This window comes from Pleurodeles waltl, chromosome 6 (genome assembly GCF_031143425.1).
Source record: "Pleurodeles waltl isolate 20211129_DDA chromosome 6, aPleWal1.hap1.20221129, whole genome shotgun sequence".
Lineage (NCBI taxonomy): Eukaryota > Metazoa > Chordata > Amphibia > Caudata > Salamandridae > Pleurodeles > Pleurodeles waltl.
The window spans coordinates 25,965,686-25,993,507 of record NC_090445.1 but is presented as its reverse complement, the minus strand read 5'-3'; the positions used below and the strand labels follow the sequence as shown (position 1 = coordinate 25,993,507).

The 27,822-nt window shown below is 46.3% G+C and overlaps 1 protein-coding gene across 6 annotated transcripts in view; it reads right to left on the bottom strand.

Moving 5' to 3' along the window:
• Nucleotides 1-1,382: 1,382 nt before the first annotated feature.
• PRRC2B (proline rich coiled-coil 2B) overlaps nucleotides 1,383-27,822 on the bottom strand; it is a 635,269-nt gene continuing 608,829 nt past the window's right edge. For 5 of the 6 annotated variants that reach the window (XM_069237079.1, XM_069237080.1, XM_069237081.1 and 2 more), the window contains 2 exons: nucleotides 6,730-6,817; nucleotides 1,383-6,027 (listed from right to left, as the gene is read on the bottom strand). In XM_069237079.1, coding sequence (XP_069093180.1) covers nucleotides 5,890-6,027; nucleotides 6,730-6,817 — 226 coding nt within the window. In that variant the 3' untranslated portion in view covers nucleotides 1,383-5,889. The remainder of the gene's footprint in view (nucleotides 6,028-6,729; nucleotides 6,818-27,822) is intronic. The other variant, XM_069237082.1, reaches the window with a different exon arrangement.

Sequence of the window (27,822 nt, the reverse complement as noted above, 5' to 3'; positions counted from 1 at the left end):
ACAATCCTAACCCTATTGGGGGAATCCTCCATCTGCAAGATGGAGGATTTCTAAAAGTTAGTCACTTCAGCTCAGGACACCTTAGGGGCTGACCTGACTGGCCAGTGACTCCTCCTTGTTGCTTTCTTTGTTCCCTCCAGCCTTGCCGCCAAAAGTGGGGGCCGTGGCCGGAGGGGGCGGGCAACTCCACTAAGCTGGAGTGCCCTGCTGGGCTGTGACAAAGGGGTGAGCCTTTGAGGCTCACCGCCAGGTGTTACAGCTCCTGCCTGGGGGAGGTGTTAGCATCTCCACCCAGTGCAGGCTTTGTTACTGGCCTCAGAGTGACAAAGGCACTCTCCCCATGGGGCCAGCAACATGTCTCTGGTGTGGCAGGCTGCTGGAACTAGTCAGCCTACACAGACAGTCGGTTAAGTTTCAGGGGGCACCTCTTAAGGTGCCCTCTGGGGTGTATTTTGCAATAAAATGTACACTGGCATCAGTGTGCATTTATTGTGCTGAGAAGTTTGATACCAAACTTCCCAGTTTTCAGTGTAGCCATTATGGTGCTGTGGAGTTCGTGTTTGACAGACTCCCAGACCATATACTCTTATGGCTACCCTGCACTTACAATGTCTAAGGTTTTGTTTAGACACTGTAGGGGTACCATGCTCATGCACTGGTACCCTCACCTATGGTATAGTGCACCCTGCCTTAGGGCTGTAAGGCCTGCTAGAGGGGTGACTGACCTATACTTGCATAGGCAGTGAGAGGCTGGCATGGCACCCTGAGGGGAGTGCCATGTCGACTTACTCATTTTGTTCTCACTAGCACACACAGGCTTGTAAGCAGAGTGGCTGTGCTGAGTGAGGGGTCTCTAGGGTGGCATAATGCATGCTGCAGCCCTTAGAGACCTTCCCTGGCATCAGGGCCCTTGGTACCAGAGGTACCAGTTACAAGGGACTTATCTGGATGCCAGGGTGTGCCAATTGTGGGATCAATGGTACATTTTAGGTGAAAGAACACTGGTGCTGGGGCCTGGTTAGCAGGGTCCCAGCACACTTCTCAGTCAAGTCAGCATCAGTATCAGGCAAAAAGTGGGGGGTAACTGCAACAGGGAGCCATTTCTTTACATATATACACACACATAAAGAGAGAGACAGACACCGAGAGAGAGACATTGTCCTTCAGAAAAAGAGCCCTAAACTAACAATCTAAAATAAAACTGAGAAACTCTTGTGAGTGACTAAATCAGATGCTGATTCTCATTACCGCATAACAAAAGCCTACGTGTCAGGGAGTATTTCAAGCTACCCAAATACCAGGCCCTAACTCCAAGAACACAAAAAATGAGGAACCGGTATGAATATCCCCCCCACTCCCAAAAAGAAAACACACTCAGGAACTTGAGAAAAGCATACTTTGCTTTATTTTTATTTTTTTATTTAAATAAGGAGAATTCTTTCATATGGAAAGATCTAATACAATCACATTTGAAAGGAAAAACAATTGGTGATACTAATAACAGGGATGGGGCTGGGGAATGGGTTTGACAAACCCCAACATTGAGACTGGCTAGGATGAGAATATTTTAGGTCAGTTAAAAGTTTGTCTTTAAATTATATATATATATATTTCTTATGTATAAACAGCTGCACGTTACACATCCAACATCTGCCCTTTCAAATATCCTGTTGGTATAAAAGGAAAGGCAGGTAGGGAGTGAAGGAACAAAACAGAAGAGGAAAAGCCATCCGATCCGAGCAAGAACTTTACAGTACAATATCCTGTTTGTAAACCTCAGGTACATCAGTACAAAGCCAGAGAGAACGAGGGAGATTTGTAACATGCTGGGTTGGTCGACAGCCACCACGCAGCCAGGTTTCGAAGCCCACCGTTTCCTAGCTCAGTTTGCTGAACAAGGTTCGTCAATACCTGCTTGCGCATGCAGCTCATCCTGACTTGATACCAGCCACGCAGTGTTACTTTCATTTCCTTCTGGTAGGATAACAGTAGGTCAAACAGGGAGATCTGACATCTTTCATTCTCAAACCTGCAACACAGTTCACCTCCCAAACAAGTATCTACAGTAGCAGCATCTGAAAATGCAGAGCTCTGTAGAACTGACCAAAAGCAGAGATGATAAAAGTACAAATGGAAGAAAATACAGCTTTTATTTACATATACACAGTGCATGCAGAGTGCTCCTCGGACTCTGCAAGATCTGGCAGCAAGGTGTTGGTGGATGGGCCCAGCAGGACTGAAAGGACACTTCAAAACAATGCCTATCCAAAGGCTGGGAGCCCTGATACTATTTAAAAAAATGGCCCCTGTGAATGACTGCAAACTGGTGAGTGTGCATTTGCACTCATGCTTTCCTGGTGAAAGTCAGGTGTTCTTAGATTGGGTTACAAGTGCCATGTGTACAGCTCTGCAATTCTTCTTTGGCCTCTGGCAATACCGGGAGTTCATAAACGCTTAAGTGTCACTCCCTACACTGAAGTCAGAAAGACCAGCCCAAAAGTATCTCCTCTGTAACTGTACAGTGATGTAGATAGTGATGTATATGCTCTCACTCCCACCTTACCCCATAATCTCTACCTCTGGGCAGAACCTCTACAAGAATTCGAAGACCCTCCCCTGGTGCCCCAACACCTACACAAAGTGAGTGCATCAGCTGGCCAAGTCTGTCTGACATGCAATGACTTGAAACAGAAGCCTTTTTCTCTCACTGGGCAATAGTACTGCTGTAATTTGCAACTCACAAACCTTAATGTTCTACCCTCTAGGGCTTGTGTGTGCTGGAAATGCAGCCAGCTAAAATAAAGCCAGGCACTCAGTTACAAGAACAAAGTGCTCATAATAAAAATATTTAAATAAAACAGCTATTACCGAATATGAAGTGCAAAGAGCGGCCATAAGGGACTTCAGCTCCCAAGAACGTCCAACGTCACCATCAACAGTTTCAGGGAGGTTACGAACAGGAAAAACCAGTCTGCACCAATACAGCAGTCACCATTTGAACAGAACCTATCTCCATAAGTCACGCCAAACACAAAGAAACCTTTAAAGTGAAGCACAAGCAGGTATCTGCAGCCGAAGAAAGAAAAAAGGAATGCAATTGTGGTTCCAACACAGAAGGGTTTTTACATGCACTGGCTCCCTTTCACTCGCCACTTGAAATTATTTCAGCCAAAAAGTACTTTCCAGGAAAACAGTAGGGATCCTCCATATGAAGTCAATATTTGGTCCCCGCTTGGTCTTTTCCAAAGATCAGCTTCAAAGAACACTCTGGGGTAGGGAAGCCACTTCGAGATTTAACTACTAGCAAGAACACAAAGGAAGCAAATTGTCAGAAATGTCTGGTCTGTACTGAACCATGGCTGATAGCAGTCATCACATGGAACCTGAGCTCCTTCAGAAAGAAACTAAAGGTGAAGCATTAGGGATTGGGAGGTAGGACAGGTGAAAACGAGAGGACTATCAATTTCCTAGGAACCTTCCACTTCCTCTAATTTAAAGGTATGGGCGCCAGTAAGGAGGTGGTCACAGCTCTTAAAATGTAGTGGTCCAGTTTGGCCACACTATACATTAAGACATTAGTAGTAGTTTTGCTTTTCTTTTTAAACTACAGTGATGCTTTAATGCAAAAATGATAAATTTAGACCAAGTTAACTGATTAAAGGAAAGGTGGGAGACAAGCTACAAATCTCTTGATCTTGCTTGCACCAGAGAACTATTATCAGATGAACACAGCAGAGAAATATTTCAATCACCTACATCATCAAATACTTGTAATGAAAGTTGTATTGTTTTCGTATCCAAAAAACATGGAGAGGTAGGGCCTGTTAGAAAGGATTCATTTTCATTTAAATCAAAGGGAACGAGATATTGAGAGCTACTCATATTTGAGAGGAGGCAGGCCTCAATAATAAAAGCAAGCTGGAATACTAAGGTGTGTGGAAGCGCCCCAGAAAGGTGGTACAGTGCTACAACTACTGACTGCCCCCTCTAGAACTGTGCTGGCAACTAAAGCTCTTCCACAGGCTTCGTGGCCAGTAAAAAGCATGCGCCGAAAGCGAGACAACAGTAAGCTCTGCTAAATGGGTTGCAATAATGGCGTAGTCTAGGAGGGAGGAGGGCAGGTGTAACTAGTTTGGGGGGTAGGAAACAGACACAGGGTTAAGTGCTGTGAGAGCCATGAGTGCCTATCCCAAAGAAGTCAACAGTATAATTTTGTACAGATACTACATCTGGTCAGCACTGCATACTTTCAAGATTAAATACGTTGACATTGTGTCAGATAGACATGCTGTGAAGGAACTGTGTTACAGAGAGCCTGTATTCAGAGCATTTCATTGTCATACAGAAAAACTGCAAATACTTCTGAAAACAAAACCCGTTACTGATGGAAGCACACCATATAACCCCACTCATTAGGTTTACATTTAAAGGGAAAAAATGTGTGTCAGAACACAAATGTGGCAGAGGATCAAACAATGGATTGCACAAATCTCTACCACAAGCAGATTTAAGTCTTCCTGATTTGCAAATCAGGTTACTTCAAGCTGATCAACACGGCAGACAATGAACTTTTCAGGATTGAAGCAGAGATCAGTTTAAAAACTTTCAAGAGGTTTATATCACTTAATTGTCTAAATATTTAGGCTCTTTCACATGAAATCGTGCAGCTGTCCGTCTTCGCTCAGCAGCCCCTAAAATGTCATACGAAGGTAGCATCATGAACTGAATCGCATGCTCAGAAAACAACCCACTGACTGCTTTGCATAAATTGAAACAATTTGCTCTGTTAGAAGTAAAGTAGTGTTTTCTTTACCTGGCAAACCACATGGGAGAGGGGCATATTCTTGAAGAAATAGTTTGTCACCAAGACCTTAGGTGGTCATGCGATTTGCTGTGCCAAAACCAGACCAGCATGTCTTGCACAGGACACAACAAGCAACATTTAGATCTACAAAACAGTACAAATCAAAGAGAGCAGGAGAAATGTTTGAAAAAAAAAAAACACTTCTCTTCACACCTAAAACTCAGTGTGCACTAACTGGTTCTTTATGTGTCTGGTGGATTTCAGGTTGACCAAAAAAAAAAAAAAACAATCTTCTGTACTTGATGCATGATTCCTACTTTGCTGCAGCAACTCTAGAGCGGGAAAACATCCCATACAGACACACTCTTCCCAAAGAATTCAACGCTGCCACAGTATAAGTGAAGACAAAAAATAAAACAAATGTAAAAAAAAAAAAATATGTAGAACCTCTCAACTATTCTACAAGGTTAAATACATGAGGACAGAGGTGAGGTGGGTGCGGTAAGAAACACTTTCATTTAAAAGTCTCTGCCCTTAAAAGTAGAACAGACTTGGATATAAAATGAACTAGGAAAGTAGGGATGGGACCAAGGAGAACAGAGTATAAAAAGTTCAGCTATAAATGCAAGGATGTTGCGCACATGTTGGTGTAACACCTACCATTGCCGTGCTTGGGAGCTACAGATGCCTTTAGAACAAAGGGGCAACAGGTCAGCCACAAATAGTCTGTCACATTTCTTTGTCAGTAACAATCTGAGACGAAGGCAGGAAGCCACTTTTCCAAACTAAAAGTGCAAGGGAGGGTTCAGGGTTGGAAAAATGTGGGGCAAAGTCAATTAGTGACATGGATGTCCTCTATGGATATGCAAGTCAATGTCATGTCAATGATCCGTTTTTGTAAAGGGTGGGGGGGGGGGGGGGGTGGGGGGAAGGAAGCACCCTTGGCTCAAGGTCCAGCGTTGTGGTGAATCAGGAGAAACTGTCGAGCCCCAGATGCCTCTTGCTTTGCAGTGCTTTCTTGCCCGGTTAAGAGTTCCGTGTATCCAGCGGGGGCCAGGCAGCAAGGTCCAACATATAGAGGATGTCTAAGCTTTACTCTCCTCCACTTTAGTCGCTTGTGGTTTTATAGCTCCTGTCCGTGTTGGCTTCAGCTGGTTCCCAGAAGGCGGCTCTTGCAGCTTGCCAGATCCAGAGCCATTCTTTATTTCGTCTGCTCGCTTTACCTGTTTTGGACAGAATAAAAAGGTGGTGTTGGAAAGAGAATGATGGTGGGGCAAAAAAAGAGAAACAAAATATAAGTTAGCAGGAACGACAAGATGGTCATAACAGAATTGGATTAGACTTTTTGGGAACTCGATAGTACAAGGAGTGAGAGAGGAGTTCTGTAAAGGTTCGGCTGCTAACTTTCTAATCAGCCATGACAGAGCATAAGCCTGAAGGGCCAGAAGTATTCTATTTTTAATCTGAGCAGTCAGATCCTAGCTTAAACTTTCACTCTTCCATTTCATGCCTTTGCCCAACAATGCAGCACGTTTTTCATTTAAAGATGTACAAAGGGAAAAATGTAAAGCAATTATACAGTTTCATTATGTTTGGGATGGGACAATTGTTATAGGACCCACAAGCTGAGCAGTACTAAAGAGTAATTCTGGAATCCGTAGCTTGGACTCCACACGTCAAAAGTTTCAACCACTGCAGCCTCTGGGATGCTCTTGGAGAGTTGGGATCTGCACAGCAGGGTCAGAGGGTCACAAAGAACCAGAGGCTAACATGCAGTGCAGATGCCACCATTAGACCTGCTGCAGCCTCATATCCTAAGCATAGGTACACAGTCTGATGGAGAAGGTATTTCAAAGCCTTACATGCGAGTCTAATGGTGCTCCGGTACTGAGTTTCCTGCTGCGTGGAAAGGATGTGTACTATACCTGCTGGGAATAGTGTCCATGCACAGAGCTCATGCTGGTGGCCGGTCCGGATCCAGGTGGCTTCCCACTGGGGCTAGCAGAACTAGGCCTTAAAACAAAAGGGGAGGCATTCAGAATGCAAGCACCATAAGACATGAACACAAGCTGCCAAGCAAAGGGAGCAGGAGCTAAGACTACAAACAGGGCCCAAGAAGGCAGATTTTGGGGAACCGTCAGAAGGATCACAAACACACTGTAGTAGTATGCCAGGACAGGGACTGTTTCAGGTAAGATGTGTCTGGATTGCATGCTACCTTAAAGTCTGGTATCTAGTAGAGATTCCACTAAACGCATCACAATCTCAACCTGCAACAGATCGAGACATGATGGCAGTGCAATTAAGATTTTTAGACTGCCCTCTCTCTTTCTGCTCCAACATCTCAGTGACAGGAGTACAGAGACTCTCTCAGTTACTCACTGGAACATCCTGATCAGAGGGTCTTACATCAATCTTTTCAAAAAGAGGCACAAACCAGACTAAAAGAGAATAGAAAATGTCACTTACACAGTGTACATCTGTTTGTGGCATGTAGTACTGCAGATTCACATGCTGTGCATATTCCGCCATCTAGTGTTGGGCTCAGAGTATTAGAAGTTGTTTTTCTTCGAAGAAGCTTTTTCGAGTCACGCGATCCAGTGGTGACTCCTCGTGGTGATAGCGCGCATGGGCATCGAGTCCTTAAAGATGTCCAGCAACGTAGATACATATTTACAAAATAAAGTATTACAACGGCTACAGGCTTCTGGGGAGGAGGAAGGGCGCATGTGAAACTGCAGTACTACATGTCACAAACAGATGTACACTGGGTAAGTGACATTTTCCGTTCGATGGCATGTGTAGCTGCAGATACACATGCTGTGCATAGACTGAAAAGCAGTCCCCCTCAAATAAGCGGTGGCTAATCCGTAGGAGTAGGACGAAATAGTGTTTTAAGCACTGCTTGACCAACATTAGCTTGTTGGCGAGATAGCACATCCATACAGTAGTGTTCAGTAAGAGTGTAGTGTGGCCAATGTGGCTGCTTTACACATGTCTGCCATTGGTCTATTACCCAAAAATGCCATTGAAGCTCCTTTCTTTCTAGTAGAATGTGCTTTAGGATTTAGTAATAGCTATCTTTTAGCTTTATGATAGCACGTTTGAATACACTTTACTTTCCATCTGGCTAATCCTTGTTTGGAAATAGAATTCCCTTTATGAGGCTGTTGAAAAGCCACAAAAAGTTGTTTTGATTATCTAAAATCTTTTGTTCTGTCTAATTAATATATGAGAGCTCTTTTGAGATCCAGAGTGTGAACAGCTCTTTCAGCAAAGAAAGAAGACTGGCAATTCCACAGATTGACTGATGTGAAATGGTGAAACCACTTTTGGTAGACATTTTGGAATTGTCCCAAGTACTATTTTGTGTTTGTGAATTTGGAAGAAAGGTTCTTTTACAGTGAATGCTTGAATTTCACGTACTCTCCTTAAGGAAGTCATTTCTACCAGGAAAGCAAACTTCCATGAGAGAAACTGAAGAGCACAATAATGCATGTGTTCAAACGGAAGACCCATAAGTCTTGTGAGCACAATACTGACATTCCGGACAGGTGCAAGTGGAGCTCTGGGTGGAATAACTCTTAAGGCCATCCATGAAAGCTTTTATGACAGGTATCCTAAACAGACAAGTATGCTGTCTGTTTTGGAGGTAAGCTGATATTGTTGTTAAATGAATTTTAATAGATGAATATGCTAGATTTGCTTTTAGTAAGTGAAGCAAATAAACAATATCCTGTACTGATGCTTTAAGTGGATGAATGTTCTTAGGTTGACCGTAATATACAAAACCTTTCCATTTAGCACTGTCTAGTTGTAGGTTTGCATGCTTCCTTTAGAATGGCTATACATTCAAAGGGAAGCTGCAAATATCCAAATTCTATGACTTCAGGAGCCTAACCGCCAGGTTGAGCATACTGGGATTGGGATGCCTGATTTGACCTTTGTTTTGAGTCCATAAATCTGGCCTGTTTGAGAGCCTGCAATGTGGTACTACAGACAGACCCAACAGTGTTGTGTACCAGTGTTGACGTGCCCACGTGGGAGCTATGAGTATCATAGTGAGGGAAGTGTGACATATTTTGTTGACCTGAAAAGGAATTAGTGGGAGAGATGGGAAAAGCGAAAGCAAATATCCCTGACCAATTGACCAACTGCCCTTGGATTGAGAGCGTGGATACCTGGGCGCAAAGTTTGGGCATTTTGCGTTTTTGCTTGTTGTGAAATAAATCTGTTTGGTGTTCCCACATGTGAAAGTACTGTTGAATTACTTGTGGGTGAATCTCCCATTCGTGTATCTGTTGCTGCGTCCTGCTTAAGAGGCCCGCTAGTTGATTGTGTATCCGTGGGATATACTCTGCTAATAGTTAAATGCAATTGTGAATTGCCCATTTCCAAATGATTTTTGCCAGAAGGGACAGTTGATATATGCGTGCCCCTCTGTTTTTGCAGATAATACATTGCTGTCATATTGTATGTCCTTATTGACTGTTTTGTGTGTGATTTGTTGTAAGGAAATGCCTCCTTGTGGCATGGTTACCCCCTGACTTTTTGCCTTTGCTGATGCTATGTTTTGATTTGAAAGTGGGCTGAGGCCTGCTAACCAGGCCCCAGCACCAGTGTTCTTTCCCTAACCTGTACTTTTGTTTACACAATTGGCACACCCTGGCATCCAGGTAAGTCCCTTGTAACTGGTACCCCTGGTACCAAGGGCCCTGATGCCAGGGAAGGTCTCTAAGGGCTGCAGCATATCTTATGCCACCCTGGGGACCCCTCCCTCAGCACAGACACACTGCTTGCCAGCTTGTGTGCGCTGGTGAGGACAAAAACGAGAAGTCGACATGGCACTCCCCTCAGGGTGCCATGCCAACCTCACACTGCCTATGCAGTATAGATAAGTCACCCCTCTAGCAGGCCTTACAGCCCTAAGGCAGGGTGCACTATACCATAGGTGAGGGCACCAGTGCATGAGCACTGTGCCCCTACAGTGTCTAAGCAAAACCTTAGACATTGTAAGTGCAGGGTAGCCATAAGAGTATATGGTCTGGGAGTCTGTCAAACACGGACTCCACAGCACCATAATGGCTACACGGAAAACTGGGAAGTTGGGTATCAAACTTCTCAGCACAATGAATGCACACAGATGCCAGTGTACATTTTATTGTAACATACACCCCAGAGGGCACCTTAGAGGTGCCCCCTGAAACCTTAACCAACTACCCGTGTAGACTGCCTGGTTTTAGCAGCCTGCCACACTCGAGACATGTTGCTGGCCACATGGGGAGAGTGCCTTTGTCACTCTGTGGCTAGTAACAAAGCCTGCACTGGGTGGAGATGCTTATCACCTCCCCCTTGCAGGAGCTGTAACACCTGGCGGTGAGCATCAAAGGCTCACCCCCTTTGTTACAGCACCACAGGGCATTCCAGCTAGTGGAGTTGCCCGCCCCCTCCGGCCACGGCCCCACTTTTGGCGGCAAGGCCGGAGGAGATAATGAGAAAAACAAGGAGGAGTCACTGGCCAGTCAGGACAGCCCCTAAGGCAACCTGAGCTGAAGTGTCTCTGACTTTTAGGAATCCTCCATCTTGCAGATGGAGAATCCCCCCAATAGGGATAGGAATGTGACCCCCCTCCCCTTGGGAGGAGGCACAAAGAGGGTGTAGCCACCCTCCCTGGCCTAAACACACTCCTAAATTCTGTATTTAGGGGCTCCTCTGAACCTAGGAACGCAGATTCCTGCAACCTAAGAAGAAGAGGACTGCTGAGCTGAAAAACCCTGCAGAGAAGACGGAGACACCAACTGCTTTGGACCCAGCCCTACCGGCCTGTCTCCCCCCCTTCTGAAGAAACTGCTCCAGCGACTCTTTCCCCAGGACCAGCGACCTCTGAATCCTCAGAGGACTGCCCTGCTCTAAAAGGACCAAGAAACTCCCAAGAACAGCGGCCCTGTTCACCAAAGACTACAACTTTGTTTCCAAAGGAGCAACTTAAAGACAACTGCGTTACCCGCCAGAAGCGTGAGACTTGCAACTCTGTACCCGACGCCCCCAGCTCGACTTGTGGAGAAACACTTCAGGGAGGACTCCCCGGCGACTACGAGATCGTGAGTAACCAGAGTTGCCCCCCCTGAGCCCCCACAGCGACGCCTGCAGAGGGAATCCCGAGGCTCCCCCTGACCGCGACTGCTGGACTACCAGATCCCGACGCCTGGAAAAGACACTGCACCCGCAGCCCCCAGGACCTGAAAGATCGGAACTCCAGTGCAGGAGTGACCCCCAGGAGGCCCTCTCCCTTGCCCAGGTGGTGGCTACCCCGAGGAGCCCCCCACTTGCCTGCATCGCTGAAGAGACCCCTTGGTCTCCCATTGATTTACATTGAAAACCCGACGTGTGTTTGCACACTGCACCCGGCCGCCCCTGTGCTGCTGAGGGTGTACTTTTTGTGCTAACTTGTGTCCCCCCCGGTGCCCTACAAAACCCCCCTGGTCTGCCCTCTGAAGACGCAGGTACTTACCTGCTGGCAGACCGGGGCACCCCCTTCTCCATTGAAGCCTATGCGTTTTGGGCACCACTTTGACCTCTGCACCCGACCGGCCCTGAGCTGCTGGTGTGGTAACTTTGGGGTTGCTCTGAACCCCCAACAGTGGGCTACTTTGGACCCAAACTTGAACCCCGTAGGTGGTTTACTTACCTGCAAGAACTAACAATTACTTACCTCCCCTAGAAACTGTGAAAATTGCACTGTCTAGTTTTAAAATAGCTATATGTGATTTATTTGAAAAGTATATATGCTATTGTGATTATTCAAAGTTCCTAAAGTACTTACCTGCAATATCTTTCATGTGAAGTATTACATGTAAAATTTGAACCTGTGGTTCTTAAAATAAACTAAGAAAATATATTTTTCTACACAAAAACCTATTGGCCTGGAATTGTCTCTGAGTGTGTGTTCCTCATTTATTGCCTGTGTGTGTACAACAAATGCTTAACACTACTCCTTTGATAAGCCTACTGCTCGACCACACTACCACAAAATAGAGCATTAGTATTATCTCTTTTTGCCACTATCTTACCTCTAAGGGGAACCCTTGGACTCTGTGCATACTATTCCTTACTTTGAAATAGTGCATACAGAGCCAACTTCCTACATTTGTGGTTGGAATGCTTTGATTGCTAAGAATACTGCCAGCAATTCCAAGTGATTTACGTGGTAAGTCTGCTGGATTGAGTCCTAGTTTCCCTGAATTGTAAGATTGTTGAGATGGGCTCCCCAACCTGTCAATGATGCATCTGTGGTGATTATGGTCTGGGGTAGTGGTTCAGAAATGGCCGCCCCTTTGGTAAGTTGTTTTGAGTCCACCATTGCAGAGAGTTGTACGTCTGTTGGTCCAACAATACTAGATCGTGAAGCTGACCCTGTGCCTGAGACCATTGTTGTGAGAGACACTACTGTAGGGGTCTCATGTTTAGACGTGCATTGGGCAGTATTGCTATGCATGATGCCATCATTCCCAATAGCTTCATGATAAACCTTACTATGTAAGTTTGATTGAATTGTAATTGGGATATGATAGTGTGGAACGCTTGAATTCGTTGTGGATTTGGGTAGGTTAAGGCTGACTGAGTGTTCAGAATTACTACTACATATGGTTGAATTTGTGCTGGCTGAAGGGTGAGATTTCTGGTAACTGATTGCGAACCCTAGCCGGTGCATATTGTGTGTGTTGTTGACAGGTTTGAATACTGCTGGCTTTTATGAGCCAGCCGTCTAGAAAGGGAAAGACATGTATGTTGTAAAGAAATGGCTCCCTGTTGCAGTTACCCCCCACTTTTTGTCTGATACTGATGCTGACTTGACTGAGAAGTGTGCTGGGACCCTGCTAACCAGGCCCCAGCACCAGTGTTCTTTCACCTAAAATGTACCATTGACTCCACAACTGGCACAACCCTAGCACCCAGGTAAGTCCCTTGTAACTGGTACCCCTGGTACCAAGGGCCCTGATGCCAGGGAAGGTCTCTAAGGGCTGCAGCATGACTTATGCCACCCTAGGGACCCCTCACTCAGCACAGACACACTGCTTGCCAGCTTGTGTGTGCTGGTGGGGAGAAAATGACTGTCGACATGGCACTCCCCTCAGGGTGCCATGCCAACCTCACACTGCCTGTGGCATAGGTAAGTCACCCCTCTAGCAGGCCTTACAGCCCTAAGGCAGGGTGCACTATACCACAGGTGAGGGCATATGTGCATGAGCACTATGCCCCTACAGTGTCTAAGCAAAACCTTAGACATTGTAAGTGCAGGGTAGCCATAAGAGTATATGGTCTGGGAGTCTGTCAAAAACGAACTCCACAGCTCCATAATGGCTACACTGAATACTGGGAAGTTTAGTATCAAACTTCTCAGAATAATAAACCCACACTGATGCCAGTGTAGGATTTATTAAAAAATGCACACAGAGGGCATCTTAGAGATGCCCCCTGTATTTTACCCAATTGTTCAATACAGGACTGACTGGTCTCTGCCAGCCTGCTGCTGGGAGATGAGTTTCTGACCCCATGCGGTGAGAGCCTTTGTGCTCTCTGAGGACAGAAACAAAGCCTGCTCTGGGTTGAGGTGCTTCACCCCTCCCCCCTGCAAGAACTGTAACACCTAGCAGTGAGGTTCAAAGGCTCAAGCTTCGCGTTACAATGCCCCAGGGCACTCCAGCTAGTGGAGATGCCCGCCCCCTGGACCCAGCCCCCACTTTTGGCGGCAAGTCCAGGAGAGATAATGAGAAAAACAAGGAGGAGTCACTGGCCAGTCAGGACAGCCCCTAAGGTGTCCTGAGCTGAGGTGACTCTGACTTTTAGAAATCCTCCACCTTGCAGATGGAGGATTTCCCCCAATAGGATTAGGGATGTGCCCCCCTCCCCTCAGGGAGGAGGCACAAAGAGGGTGTACCCACCCTCATGGCTAGTAGCCATTGGCTACTAACCCCCCAGACCTAAACACGCCCTTAAATTTAGTATTTAAGGGCTCCCCAGAACCAAGGAACTTAGATTCCTGCAACTTACAGAAGAAGAGGACTGCTGAGCTGAAAACCCCTGCAAAAGAAGAAAGAAGACACCAACTGCTTTGGCCCCAGTCCTACCGGCCTGTCTCCTGCCTTCCAAAGAAAACTGCTCCAGCGACGCTTTCCCCAGGACCAGCGACCTCTGAATCCTCAGAGGACTGCCCTGCTTCCAAGAGATCAAGAAACTCCCGTGAACAGTGGCCCTGTTCAACAAAGACTGCAACTTTGTATCCAGAGGAGCAGATTTAAAGACCCCTGCAATCCCCGCAAGAAGCGTGAGACTTGCAACACTGCACCCGGCGACCCCGACTCGACTGGTGGAGAAACCACACCTCAGGGAGGACCCTCCGGCGACTCCGAGACTGTGAGTAACCAAAGTTGTCCCCCCTGAGCCCCCACAGCGACGCCTGCAGAGGGAATTCCCGAGGCTCCCCCTGAGGTGACTGCCTGACTCTAAAATCCCGACGGCTGGAAAAGACCCTGCACCCGCAGCCCCCAGGACCTGAAGGATCGGAACTTCAGTGCAGGAGTGACCCCCAGGAGGCCCTCTCCCTTGCCCAGGTGGTGGCTACCCCGAGGTGCCCCCTCCCTTGCCTGCACCGCTGAAGAGACCCCTTGGTCTCCCATTGAATCCTATTGCGAACCCGAGGCTTGTTTGCACACTGCACCCGGCCGCCCCCGCGCTGCTGAGGGTGTACTTTTTGTGTGGACTTGTGTCCCCCCCGGTGCCCTACAAAACCCCCCTGGTCTGCCCTTCGAAGACGCGGGTACTTACCTGCTGGCAGACTGGAACCGGGGCACCCCCTTCTCCATTGAAGCCTATGTGTTTTGGGCACCACTGTGAACTCTGCACCTGACCGGCCCTGAGCTGCTGGTGTGGTGACTTTGGGGTTGCTCTGAACCCCCAACGGTGGGCTACCTTGGACCCCAATTTGAACCCCGTAGGTGGTTTACTTACCTGCAAGAATGAAAATGTCACTTACCCAGTGTACATCTGTTCGTGGCATCAGTCGCAGTAGATTCGCATGTTCTGCAATAGCTCGCCATCTGGTGTTGGGCCGGAGTGTTACAAGTTGTTTTTCTTCGAAGAAGTCTTTCGAGTCACGGGACCGAGTGACTCCTCCTTTTGTTTCCATTGCGCATGGGCGTCGACTCCATCTTCGATTGTTTTTCCCCGCAGAGGGTGAGGTAGGAGTTGAATTGTAGTAATAGTGCCCATGCAATGGAGTGACTAAGTATGCACCTATTTAAGGTTGAGATGATACATATATAAATAATTGAAGGTAACTTCCAAACTGCTACAGGCTCCCGGGGAGGCGGGTGGGCACATGCGAATCTACTGCGACTGATGCCACGAACAGATGTACACTGGGTAAGTGACATTTTCAGTTCAATGGCATCTGTCGCTGTAGATACGCATGTTCTGCATAGACTAGTAAGCAGTTATTTCCCCAAAAGCGGTGGATCAGCCTGTAGGAGTGGAAGTAGTCTGAAATAATGTCCTTAATACAGCTTGACCTACTGTGGCTTGTTGTGCGGATAACACGTCTACACAGTAGTGCTTGGTGAATGTGTGAGGCGTAGACCATGTGGCTGCCTTACATATTTCTTGCATTGGGATGTTTCCTAGAAAGGCCATGGTAGCACCTTTCTTTCTGGTTGAGTGTGCCCTTGGTGTAATGGGCAGCTGTCGTTTAGCTTTAAGGTAGCAGATTTGGATGCATTTAACTATCCATCTGGCTATACCTTGTTTTGAAATTGGGTTTCCTGCATGAGGTTTTTGAAATGCAATAAAGAGTTGTTTAGTCTTTCTGATGTTCTTTGTTCTGTCAATGTAATACATTAATGCTCTTTTGACATCTAATGTATGTAGTGCCCTTTCAGCTACGGTATCTGGCTGTGGAAAGAACACTGGAAGTTCCACTGTTTGATTTAGATGGAACGGTGAAATAACCTTTGGCAAAAATTTAGGATTGGTCCTTAGGATGACTTTATTTTTGTGTAGTTGTATAAAAGGTTCCTGTATAGTAAACGCCTGAATCTCGCTTACTCTTCTCAGGGAAGTAATGGCGATGAGAAATGCCACCTTCCAGGTTAGGAACTGTATGTCGCAGGAGTGCATGGGTTCAAAAGGTGGACCCATAAGTCTAGTTAGGACAACATTTAGGTTCCATGAAGGAACAGGTAGTGTTCTTGGTGGTATAATTCTCCTAAGGCCCTCCATGAATGCTTTAATGACTGGTATTTTATATAGGGAAGTTGAATAGGTAGTCTGCAGGTATGCAGATATTGCTGCAAGGTGAATCTTAATGGAAGAGAAAGCTAGGTTAGATTTTTGTAAGTGAAGCAAGTAACCCACTACATGTTCTGGAGTTGTGTGTAATGGTTGTATTTGATTAATATGGCAGTAGCAAACAAACCTCTTCCATTTACTTGCATAGCAGTGCCTGGTGGATGGCCTTCTTGCTTGTTTTATGACTTCCATACATTCTTGGGTAAGTTGTAAGTGCCCGAATTCTAGGATTTCAGGAGCCAGATTGCTAGATTCAGCGATGCTGGATCTGGGTGTCTGATCTTTTGGTTGTGCTGTGTCAACAGATCTGGCCTGTTGGGCAATTTGATGCAGGGTACCACTGATAGGTCTAGCAGCGTTGTGTACCAGGGTTGCCTTGCCCAAGTTGGTGCTATCAATATGAGTTTGAGTTTGCTTTGACTGAGTTTGTTTACCAGGTAAGGAAGGAGAGGGAGAGGAGGAAAAGCGTAAGCAAATATCCCTGACCAGTTCATCCATAGGGCATTGCCTTGGGATTGTTTGTGTGGGTATCTGGATGCGAAGTTTTGGCATTTTGCGTTCTCCCTTGTCGCAAACAAGTCTATCTGAGGTGTTCCCCAGAGTTTGAAATAAGTGTTCAGTATTTGGGGGTGAATTTCCCATTCGTGGACCTGTTGGTGATCTCGAGAGAGATTGTCTGCGAGTTGATTTTGTATCCCTGGTATAAACTGTGCAATTAGGCGAATTTGGTTGTGAATTGCCCAATGCCAAATTTTTTGTGCTAGCAGGCTTAACTGCGTGGAGTGCGTCCCTCCCTGCTTGTTTAGATAATACATTGTTGTCATGTTGTCTGTTTTGACGAGAATGTATTTGTGAACTATTATTGGTTGGAAAGCTTTTAGTGCTTGAAAAACTGCTAGAAGTTCTAGGTGATTGATATGCAGTTTTGTTTGATGTACGTTCCATTGTCCTTGTATGCTGTGTTGATTGAGGTGTGCTCCCCACCCTGTCATGGAAGCATCTGTTATTACGTATTGTGGCACTGGGTCTTGGAAAGGCCGCCCCTTGTTTAAATTTATGTTGTTCCACCACAGAAGCGAGAGGTAAGTTTGGCGGTCTATTAACACCAGATCTAGAAGGTGACCCTGTGCTTGAGACCACTGTGATGCTAGGCATTGTTGTAAGGGCCTCATGTGCAGTCTTGCGTTTGGGACAATGGCTATGCATGATGACATCATGCCTAGGAGTTGTAATACCATCTTTGCCTGTATCTTTTGTGTTGGATACATGCGTTGTATGATGGTGTTGAAATTTTGAATTCTTTGTGGACTTGGAGTGGCTACTCCTTTTGATGTGTCTATTATGGCTCCCAGGTATTGTTGTACCTTGCGTGGCAGAATTTTGGATTTTGTGAAATTGACGGTGAACCCTAGTTTGAAGAGGGTTTGTATGATATGATTTGTGTGATTTGAGCACTCTATTAACGAATGGGCCTTGATTAGCCAGTCGTCTAGATATGGGAACACATGTATTTGCTGCCTTCTTATGTGTGCTGCGACTACTGCTAGACATTTGGTAAAGACTCTTGGTGCGGTTGTTAATCCGAAAGGCAGTACCTTGAATTGGTAATGTATTCCTTTGAATACAAACCTTAGGTATTTCCTGTGCGATGGGTGTATTGGTATATGGAAATAAGCATCCTTGAGGTCTAAAGTTGCCATGTAGTCGTGCAGTTTTAGCAATGGCAATACTTCTTGTAGTGTGACCATGTGGAAGTGGTCTGATTTGATGAAAGTGTTCACTACTCTGAGGTCTAGGATTGGTCTCAGCGTTTTGTCCTTCTTTGGTATCAGAAAGTACAGTGAGTAAACTCCTGTGTTTATTTGTGTGTTTGGCACTAATTCGATTGCATTCTTTTGCAATAGTGCCTGCACTTCTATCTCCAGGAGATTGGAATGGTGTGTTGTTAAATTTTGTGCTTTTGGTGGTATGTTTGGAGGGAATTGTAGAAATTCTATGCAATAACCATGTTGGATAATTGCTAGAACCCAAGTGTCTGTAGTGATTTCCTCCCATGCTTTGTAATAATGACCTATTCTTCCCCCCACTGGTGTTGTGTGGAGGGGGTGAGTGACATGTGAGTCATTGTTTAGTAGTAGGGGTTTTGGGGCTTTGAAATCTCCCTCTATTTCTAGGGAATTGCCCTCCTCTATATTGTCCCCGAAAACCTCCTCTATACTGTCCCTGGTAAGTGGACGGTGTTGCTTGTGAGGTGCTGGCTTGTGTGCTTTGACCCCGAAACCCCCCTCGAAAGGGCGTTTTACGGAATGTGCTGTAATTCCCTCTGCTCTGCGGGGAGTAGAGTGCGCCCATGGCTTTGGCAGTGTCCGTATCTTTTTTGAATTTCTCAATCGCTGTGTCCACTTCTGGACCGAACAGTTCTTTTTCATTAAAAGGCATATTGAGAACTGCTTGTTGAATCTCTGGTTTAAATCCAGACGTTCGGAGCCATGCATGCCTTCTGATAGTTACAGATGTATTAATTGTCCGTGCAGCTGTATCTGCAGCGTCCATGGAGGAACGTATCTGGTTGTTGGAGATGGTCTGTCCCTCCTCAACCACTTGTTTTGCCCTATTTTGGAAGTCTTTGGGCAGATGTTCAATGAGATGTTGCATCTCGTCCCAGTGGGCTCTGTCATAGCGCGCAAGTAGTGCCTGGGAGTTCGCGATGCGCCACTGGTTTGCAGCTTGTGCTGCGACTCTCTTACCAGCTGCATCGAACTTGCGGCTTTCTTTATCTGGGGGTGGTGCATCTCCAGATGTGTGAGAGTTGGCCCTTTTCCTAGCTGCTCCTACAACAACAGAGTCTGGTGGCAGCTGTGTAGTGATGAAAACCGGGTCCGTAGGAGGCGGCTTATACTTTTTTTCCACCCTTGGTGTGATTGCCCTACTTTTGACCGGGTCCTTAAATATGTCTTTTGCGTGCCGGAGCATACCAGGGAGCATAGGCAGGCTTTGGTAGGAGCTGTGGGTGGAGGAGAGTGTGTTGAACAAGAAATCATCCTCGACCTGTTCTGAGTGGAGGCTTACGTTGTGAAATTGTGCTGCTCTAGCCACCACCTGAGAGTACGCGGTGCTGTCTTCTGGTGGAGATGGTTTTGTAGGGTATGCCTCCGGGCTGTTATCTGACACTGGGGCGTCGTATAGGTCCCATGCGTCCTGATCTTGGTCACCCTGGCTCATGGTGGTGTGAGCTGGGGAGTGTGATGGCGTTTGTGCTGGTGAAACGTTAATCACGGGCGGAGGAGAGGGTGGTGGTGTAACTCTTTTCACCACTTTTGGTTGTGGTGCTTGTTCCGTCTGGAACTCCAACCTTCTCTTTCTCCTAATGGGGGGAAGGGTGCTTATTTTTCCTGTCCCCTGCTGAATGAAGATACGCTTTTGCGTATGGTCCACATCAGTTGCTTGTAGCTCTTCCTCAAACCTATGCTTTTGCATTTGGGAGGTTAGCGAGTGCTCTTCTGTATAAGAGCCTGAAGCTGGGTCGCTTGCAGTTTGTTTCGGCATCGAAACTTTGTCTGCGTGTTTTTTCGGCTCCGAGGTGACTTTTTTCCTTTTCGGGGCCGAAACCTCTCGGCGTCGATCTGTTTCGGTGCCGCTGTCTCGGCGTCGAGCCGTGTCCACACCGGCATCTCGGTGTCGAGGCTTGTCTCCAGCACTTTCTCGGTCCCGAGAAGGCTGCGTGCCGGTGTCTCGACCGGAGTCGGACGATCTCGGCACTGTTTGGGCCTTTTTCGGTGCCGACGGTCGGTCACCGAATTTATGGGTCGAGCCATGGCCTGGTGGCAGTGGCGTCCCCTGGGCCTTGTAAATGTTTCTTTGTGTGGTTTTCGACGTCTTACTCACGGTTTGTGTATCGTCGAATCCTTCGGAGTCTGAGTCTTGGATCGAGAAGGTACCTTCTTCTTTCTGTTCCTCGAACTCCTGTTGGGCTGTCGGTGCGGACGCCATTTGAAGTCTTCTGGCTCGACGGTCTCGAAGTGTTTTTCGGGACCGGAACGCACGACAGGCCTCGCAGGTGTCTTCGCTGTGCTCAGGTGACAGGCACAGGTTGCAGACCAAGTGTTGGTCTGTGTAGGGGTATTTATTGTGGCATTTGGGGCAGAAACGGAACGGGGTCCGTTCCATCGGCGTTCTTCAGCACGCGGTCGGGCCGACCAGGCCCCGACGGAGGATCGAAAAACTACCCCGAAGGGCACCGGAGCTCTTCGATCTTCGATGCGGTGTGGAATCTAAGTACGCCGATCCCAAACGCAACAATACCGACGAAAATCTTCCGAAATTAACTATTTTTTCCGTTCCGAAACTCGGAGCGACAGGAACACGTCCGAACCCGATGGCGGAAAAAAAACAATCGAAGATGGAGTCGACGCCCATGCGCAATGGAAACAAAAGGAGGAGTCACTCGGTCCCGTGACTCGAAAGACTTCTTCGAAGAAAAACAACTTGTAACACTCCGGCCCAACACCAGATGGCGAGCTATTGCAGAACATGCGTATCTACAGCGACAGATGCCATCGAACCTAACATTACTTTACTTCCCCCAGGAACAGTGAAAATTGCAGTGTCCACTTTTAAAACAGCTAATTGTGTTTTATGTAAAAAGTATATATGCTTTTGTGATTATTCAAAGTTCCTAAAGTACTTACCTGCAATACCTTTCAAATGAGATATGTAGAATTTGAACCTGTGGTTCTTAAAATAAACTAAGAAAAGATATTTTTCTATACAAAAACCTATTGGCCTGGAATTGCCTCTGAGTGTGTGTTCCTCATTTATTGCCTGTGTGTATGTACAACAAATGCTTAACACTACTCCTTTGATAAGCCTACTGCTCGACCACACTACCACAAAATAGAGCATTAGTATTATCTCTTTTTGCCACTATCTTACCTCTAAGGGGAACCCTTGGACTCTGTGCATGCTATTCCTTACTTTGAAATAGCACATACAGAGCCAACTTCCTACATATGTACTATCTTGTGAGGTATGCTGCGACCACTGCTAGGCATTTAGTGAATACCCTTGATGCTGCTGTTACTCCAAAGGGTAGCACTTTGAATCAATAGTGCTTGCCTGCTATCACAAACCTTAAGTATTTGCGGTGTGCTGGATGGATACGAATGTGGAAGTAAGCATCTTTTAGATCTAATGCGGTCATGTAGTCTTGTTTTAGTAACAAGCGAATGACATCCTGTAGAGTGACCATGTGGAAATGATCTGAGAGAATGTACTGATTGAGAGGTCTGACATTGAGGATTGGTCTGAGAGTATTTGGTATGAGGAAATAGAGAATATACTCAGTTGTAGGAAGTTGGCTCTGTATATACTATCGCATAGCCTACTGCCTACTTCACGACCACAGTACCACAAAATAGAGCATTAGTATTATCTCATTTTGCCACTATCAACCTCTAAGGGGAACCCTTGGACACTGTGCACACTATCTCTCACTTGCTGAGTGAGGGGTCTCTAAGAGCTTTAGCCCTTAGAGACATTCCCGGGCCACAGGGCCCTTGGTACCAGGGATACCATTTACAACAGACTTATCTGTGTGCCATGGCTGTGCCAATTGTAGAGGCATAGTTAGAGTTTAGGGAAAGAACACAGGCGTTGGGGCCTGGTTAGCAGGGTCCCAGCACACTTTCAATCATAACTAGCATCAACAAAAGGCAAAAAGTTAGAGGGTAACCATGCCATCAGGTGCATTTTCCTACACCTGCCCGTTGTTGGATGGGAACTACCTCTTTGGCCCCTATGAGGAGAAGAGATTCTACCTCTTATTTTCATAGAACAATGCGTTCGGGAGAGAGCCATGTTAACAAGGGGAAATGTTTGGTGGAGTGGAGATGAGTTCTAGGCAATAACCATTGTGGATAATTGACAGCACCCATTGATCTGATGTTATCTGTTGCCAATGACGGTGGAAATATTGCAGTCTTCCTCCCACAGGAGATGTGTGTTGTGTGGGGCTGCACAGGAAGTCACTGCTTTGAAGAGGTGGAGGCACCTCCTGTGGGAGTGGATTTGCCCCTACCTCTAAAATGATCTCATGTATAGGAGTCCCTATTGTTGTCCCCGTTTTTGATGGGACGTAGAGCCTATGAGGTTTGTGGTTCAAAACCTCCTCTGAACTAAGGCTTACGAAAAGTACCCCAAAAAAGTATTGTGTAAAGGGCACCCGTGGCCTTTGCAGTATCGGAGTCCTTTTTTAATTTCTCAATGGTATCATCTACCTCAGGTCCAAATAGTTGAAGTTTATTCAATGGCATATTGAGGACTTCTTGTTGTATTTCAGGTTTAAATCCTGAGTACCGCAACCAAGAATGCCTTCTGATCATGACACTACTATTTATTCCCATAGCTGCAGTGGTAGCTGCGTCTAGTACAGATCTACTCTGATAGCTTGTCCTTCTGCCACTACCTGCTGTGCTCTTTAATGATGTTCCGTAGGGAGGTATTAAAGGAACTCCTGCATCTTGTCCCAATGTGCCCTATCATACCTGGCTAAAAGGAGTCCTACTGGGAGTTGGCAATTCTCCACTGATTTGCAGCTTGACTTGCCACTCTTGCCTACTGCATTGAATCTGCTGCTTTCCTTATCACGGGGAGGAGTATCCCCGGTGGACTGCACTGACCACGATAGAATCAGACGGCAATTGTTGTGATATAAAGACTGGATCAGATGGTGGAGATTTGTATTTTTTGTCCACCCTAGGTGTTCGTGCCCATGCTTTTGCTGGCTCTCTAAAAATGTCGTCAGCATGTTTTAACATACCTGGTAACATTGGCAAACATTGGTATTGCTTATGTGTAGAATAAAGTGTGTTGAATAAGAAATCCTCCTCTATGGGCTCAGAGTGCATCTGTACGTTGTGGTATGTAGCTGCCCTGGAAATGACCTGATTATAGGCCGTGGTGTCTTCAACGGCCTTGTACGATACAGATCAGGGTCATTTGATGGCATTGGGTCAGAATCATAAATAGCCCATGGGTTCAAGTTATAAGTATTAGCACTCATATAATCCCAATGTGATGAGACGGGAGATTGTGTGGAAAACTATGGGTGATGGTGGTGGAGAAGAGGGAAGAAAAGGTGAATGTGGTGGAGAAGGCTGATGCAGTCTTTTGCTTCTCCTTAAGTTTAAATATCTTCACCGGTGACTGGCCAGTTTCCAAACTTTGTTGGAATGTTAGTTTCCTCTTTGTTGTAGGAGGAGGAGAGGCAATAATCTTCCCTGTATCCTTTTGGATCTGTATTCTCCTTTGTTAGTGGTCCATGACCTCAATATTTGGTCTAATGTCTGTTTCATCAGTTTCCTGTTCTGGAGATGGAGATTGTTTGCTTCCCACCAACGAATGTTCCGAAAGCTTGGTGACAGAATGCTTTAAATGGACTGAAAATATGGGTTCTGTAGTAGATGACAGTTTTTTCGGCTCCAAAGAGGAGCTTGGATATTTCAGCTCCCAAGAGGTGCCTGGATGTTTCGGCTCCAATGTGGTATGAAGCAGTCTCGGTCAATGATACTGTACTTTTCGTGTCAGACCATGGCGGCAAGCAATGGTGGACCCAAGGCCTTTTGTGGCTTTATAATCTGTTTTTTTTGATGGGCAGGGGCTGGTGTACTCACTCGCTGGAGGAATACTGTGACTGTCCCCATCAGAGTCACATTTGGAGTCGGAGTCTGGGATGGAAACCAGAGTCTGTTTATTCCTCCCCGAAGATGTTGGGTGTTTGTTCCGTCAACTTCGATGCTATCTCTAGCCTTCTTGCTCTTCGATCCCGTAATGTCTTGTTAGATCGGAAGGATTGGCACGCCTCGCAGACCTCTTTGTGGCCCAGAGAGAGTACACACCGAGTGCCGGTCAGTGTAGGGGAACTTGGCGCGGCACAGAGGGCAGAATCGAAATGGAGTCCGATCCATTAGCATGTGGCACAGTAGGCCCGAGAAGGCCCAATAAGGGCGCGGGCACCCGAAAGGGCATTTAATCAATCCCGACGCTACAATCTGATAGAGTGTAGTCAGAAGCGCATTCCAAAAATGATACAGACGTTGAACGAAAAGAGAGAGAAGTTCAGATAGTATCGAACCGAGATCTACCAGATCAAGGGAGAACACGTCCAAACCAGACAGCGGAAAGAAAACAATCTAACAAAGGACTCGATGCCCATGCGCACTATCATTGAGAGGAGGAGTCACTCGATCTCGTGACTCGAAAAAGCTTCTTCAAAGAAAAACAACTCAACACTCCAAGCTCCAAACTAGATGGCGGAATACGCACACCATGTTCATCTGCAGCTACACATGCCATCAAACATGCATAAACCGGCAAGCACACATAATTCTGTATTAAGAAAGCAGCAATTTTAGGAAACAAAATCCTATGGTAAACTTGCGTCTGCTGGGAGCATTTTACTCAGAAAGCATTCAATTTCCCAAGGAAATGCCTACATGATGTTGGCTGCAACGTACAAAGTGATGGAAGGAATGCTTGAAGACCAATATCCCAAAAATGATGGACTGTGATAGGGGTCAGAAAGCTCAACAGTGGCAACAATGAATTCAAGCTTTCTTCCATCCATGTGTTTAATTCAGCAGATGCCCTAAGTGAAGTGGGTACGCCCAGAAGTGGGTTCCAAGGCCACTGTGCTACAGGACTTGAGCTATACATCTTTGACTAGGACTATTTCAGTCTGGCGTTCCTTACATTCCCATCTGGAAGGGCCTGGTCTGGCAGCCCAGGCTAAATGGTTAGTCTTGGAGCAAGATTGAGGCTGATTTTCATAAGGTGGTATGTCTGAAGAGGCATGGTGGGTGGAAGAAAAAAAAAAAAAAAAAAAAAGACTCCAAGGCGGCCCTGAACACTCACAAGGGGTTGAGATTAATTCAAACAATGATCCCATCGCTTGCTTTGTTGCTACAGGATGTTGGCAGCCATTCCCTGCAGGCTTTACACGTAAATGCCTTGTTCAAACTCTTTCACAGAGCAAGAGCACACAAAATGTGAACGCAATGCAGAAGATCAAATGTAAAATTCTTGGTGATAGTCCAGGGAAGGTAATGCTCACTGCCTTTCATACAATATTTTTGAAGACGGTAGCTTTGGAATTCGCAATTTGCCCAATGCAATGGAACTAACAGTATCTTAAGCCCAGAAAGAACAGATATTGGATGGAGTAAGGAAAATGTTATTTACACGGTAAGCATCTGTTCATAGCATGTAGTGCTGTAGATTCATGTGCTCAGCATACTCCTGCCACTTGGTGTTGGGCTTGGGTATTTACATATCTATTTGAAGAAAGTCGAGTCAAGAGATGCACTGAGATTACTCAGTTGGTAATGCGGATGGGCACCAACTCCATGTTAGATTGTTTTTCCCTGAATAGTAGTATACAGTGGTGAGTAAGGAAAGCATGATGGACCGGGACATTGGGAAAATAAATTGTTTAATAAAGAACAAGAACTGTGATCTGAGCCACACTTCTGGAAAAGAGAATGTGAACATGTGAATCTAAAGCACTTAATTCTACAAACAGTTGCTCAAAGGGGAACTTTCACTTTGCAGCATGCATGGCTGTAGAAATACATGCTCTGCATAGACTGTAATACAGTACACTTCTACAAGCAGTGGCTAAGAGAATGGATGATGCAGAAGTCTTGTCTGGTTAAGATATCCACACAATGTTTGGTGATGGTGTGTCTGGTTGAATAAATAGCGGCTTTTTTATGTCAGCTAAAGGAATATTGGCCAGAAAAGCCAAGGTTGCTGCCTTTTTGCATGTGGAGTGCACTCAAGGGGTAAAAATGGGAGTTCTTTCCCTTATGACACCAAGGTTTGATGCATTTGAATATTTACCTGGTGATGCCAGTTTTGGAGATGGGCCACCCCTTGTGGGGTTTAGCAAAAGCTATGAACAACCAGTAAACGTTGTGAAAGGGTGTGGAGCTATCAATGTAGTACACGAAAGACTGCATGGCATCTGGGGTGTGCAGGGCTTTTTCTGCTACATAGTCTACCGGAGGATAAAAAAGGATGCTCTATGGTTTCAGGTGAAAAGTGGAAAGCACCTCAGGAAGGAACTTTGGGTTAGTCTTTAGTACCACTATCTTCATGAATCTGAATAAAAGGTTCTTGTACTGCGAGCGCTTGCAGCTCACGAATACATCTAAGAGATGTGATGGCCATAGGTGAAGCTACCTTCCACGAAAGGGACTGGAGAGGCACAAAAGGGGATGGGGGCATTATGAGTCTAGTGAGAACCATACTGAGATTCAAGACCAGTTTGGGGGAACTCTGGGAGGGATGACTCGAGACCCTCCATGAAGGCTTTAACTACAGGTGTGTAGAAAAGGAAGGAGTGTTTCCTGCTCTGCATAAAACAGCTATGGCTGCTAAATGGAGCTTGTAGGAAGTTAGCTCTGAATATATTATTTCAATGTGAGAGATAGTGTGCACAGAGTCCAAGGGTTCCCCTTAGAGGTCGATAGTGGAAAAATGAGAATACTAATGCTCTATTGTTGTGGTAGTGTGGTCAAGCAGTAGGCTTATCAGAGGGTAGTGTTAAGTATTTGTTGTGCACACACAGGCAATAAATGAGAACACACTCAAAGACTTAACTCCAGGCCAATGGGTTTTTATATAGAAAAATATTATTTTCTTAATTTATTTTAGAACTACAAGATTCAGAATTTAGGAAAGTACATAAATTGTAAGGTATGAATACAGGTAAGTATGGAACTTTGAATTAAAACAGTAATGTACACAGTTTTGGCAAAAATGGCAATAAGCTATTTTAAAAGTGGACAGTGCAAAAATCAACAGTTCCTGGGGGAGTTAAGTATTGGTTAGTTTCTCAGGTAAGTAAAGCATTTACAAGTTCTGTCTATTGAGCATAGGCAGCCCACCGTTGGGGGTTCAAGTTAACCCCAAGCACCCACACCTACTTTGACCTCTGCACCTGACCAGCAACACCGGGCCGGTCAGGTGCAGAGGTCAAAGTAGGGCCCAAATAGCATAGGTGCCTATGGAGAACAGGGGTGCTCCGGTTCCAGTCTGCTAGCAGGTAAGTACCTGCGTCCTCGGGGAGGCAGACCAGGGGGGTTTTGTAGAGCACTGGGGGTGGGTCACAAACAGGCACACAAAATACAGCCTCAGCAGCACAGGGGCAGCCGGGTGCAGTGTGCGAAGTAGGTGTCAGGTTTTGTATAGAAGCCAATGGAGCGACCAGGGGGTTTACTCTGGATATGCAGGCAGGGCACAGGGGGCTTCCCGGGACAGCTACCGACTGGGAAAGGACGAGGGCCGCCTGCTGGTCACTCCTGTACTGGTGGTTGGTTCCTCTCGGTCCTGGGGGCTGCAGGTACAGTGCTTTGTCCAGACATCGGGTTCCTTTGTTACCAGACAGTCACGGTCAGGGGGAGCCTCTGGATCCTCTCTGCAGGAGTCGCTGTGGGGGTGCAGGGAGGTCGACTCAGGGTGTCCACGTCGTTGGAGTCACCTGGGGGTCCTCTCTACGGTGTTGGTTCTCCTGAACTCGAGCCAGGGGCGTCAGGTGCAGAGTGAGAAGACTCACACTTCCGAAGTGAGGCAGGACTCTCTTTAAAGTTGGTTTCTTGGTTGCTGTTTTTGGACAG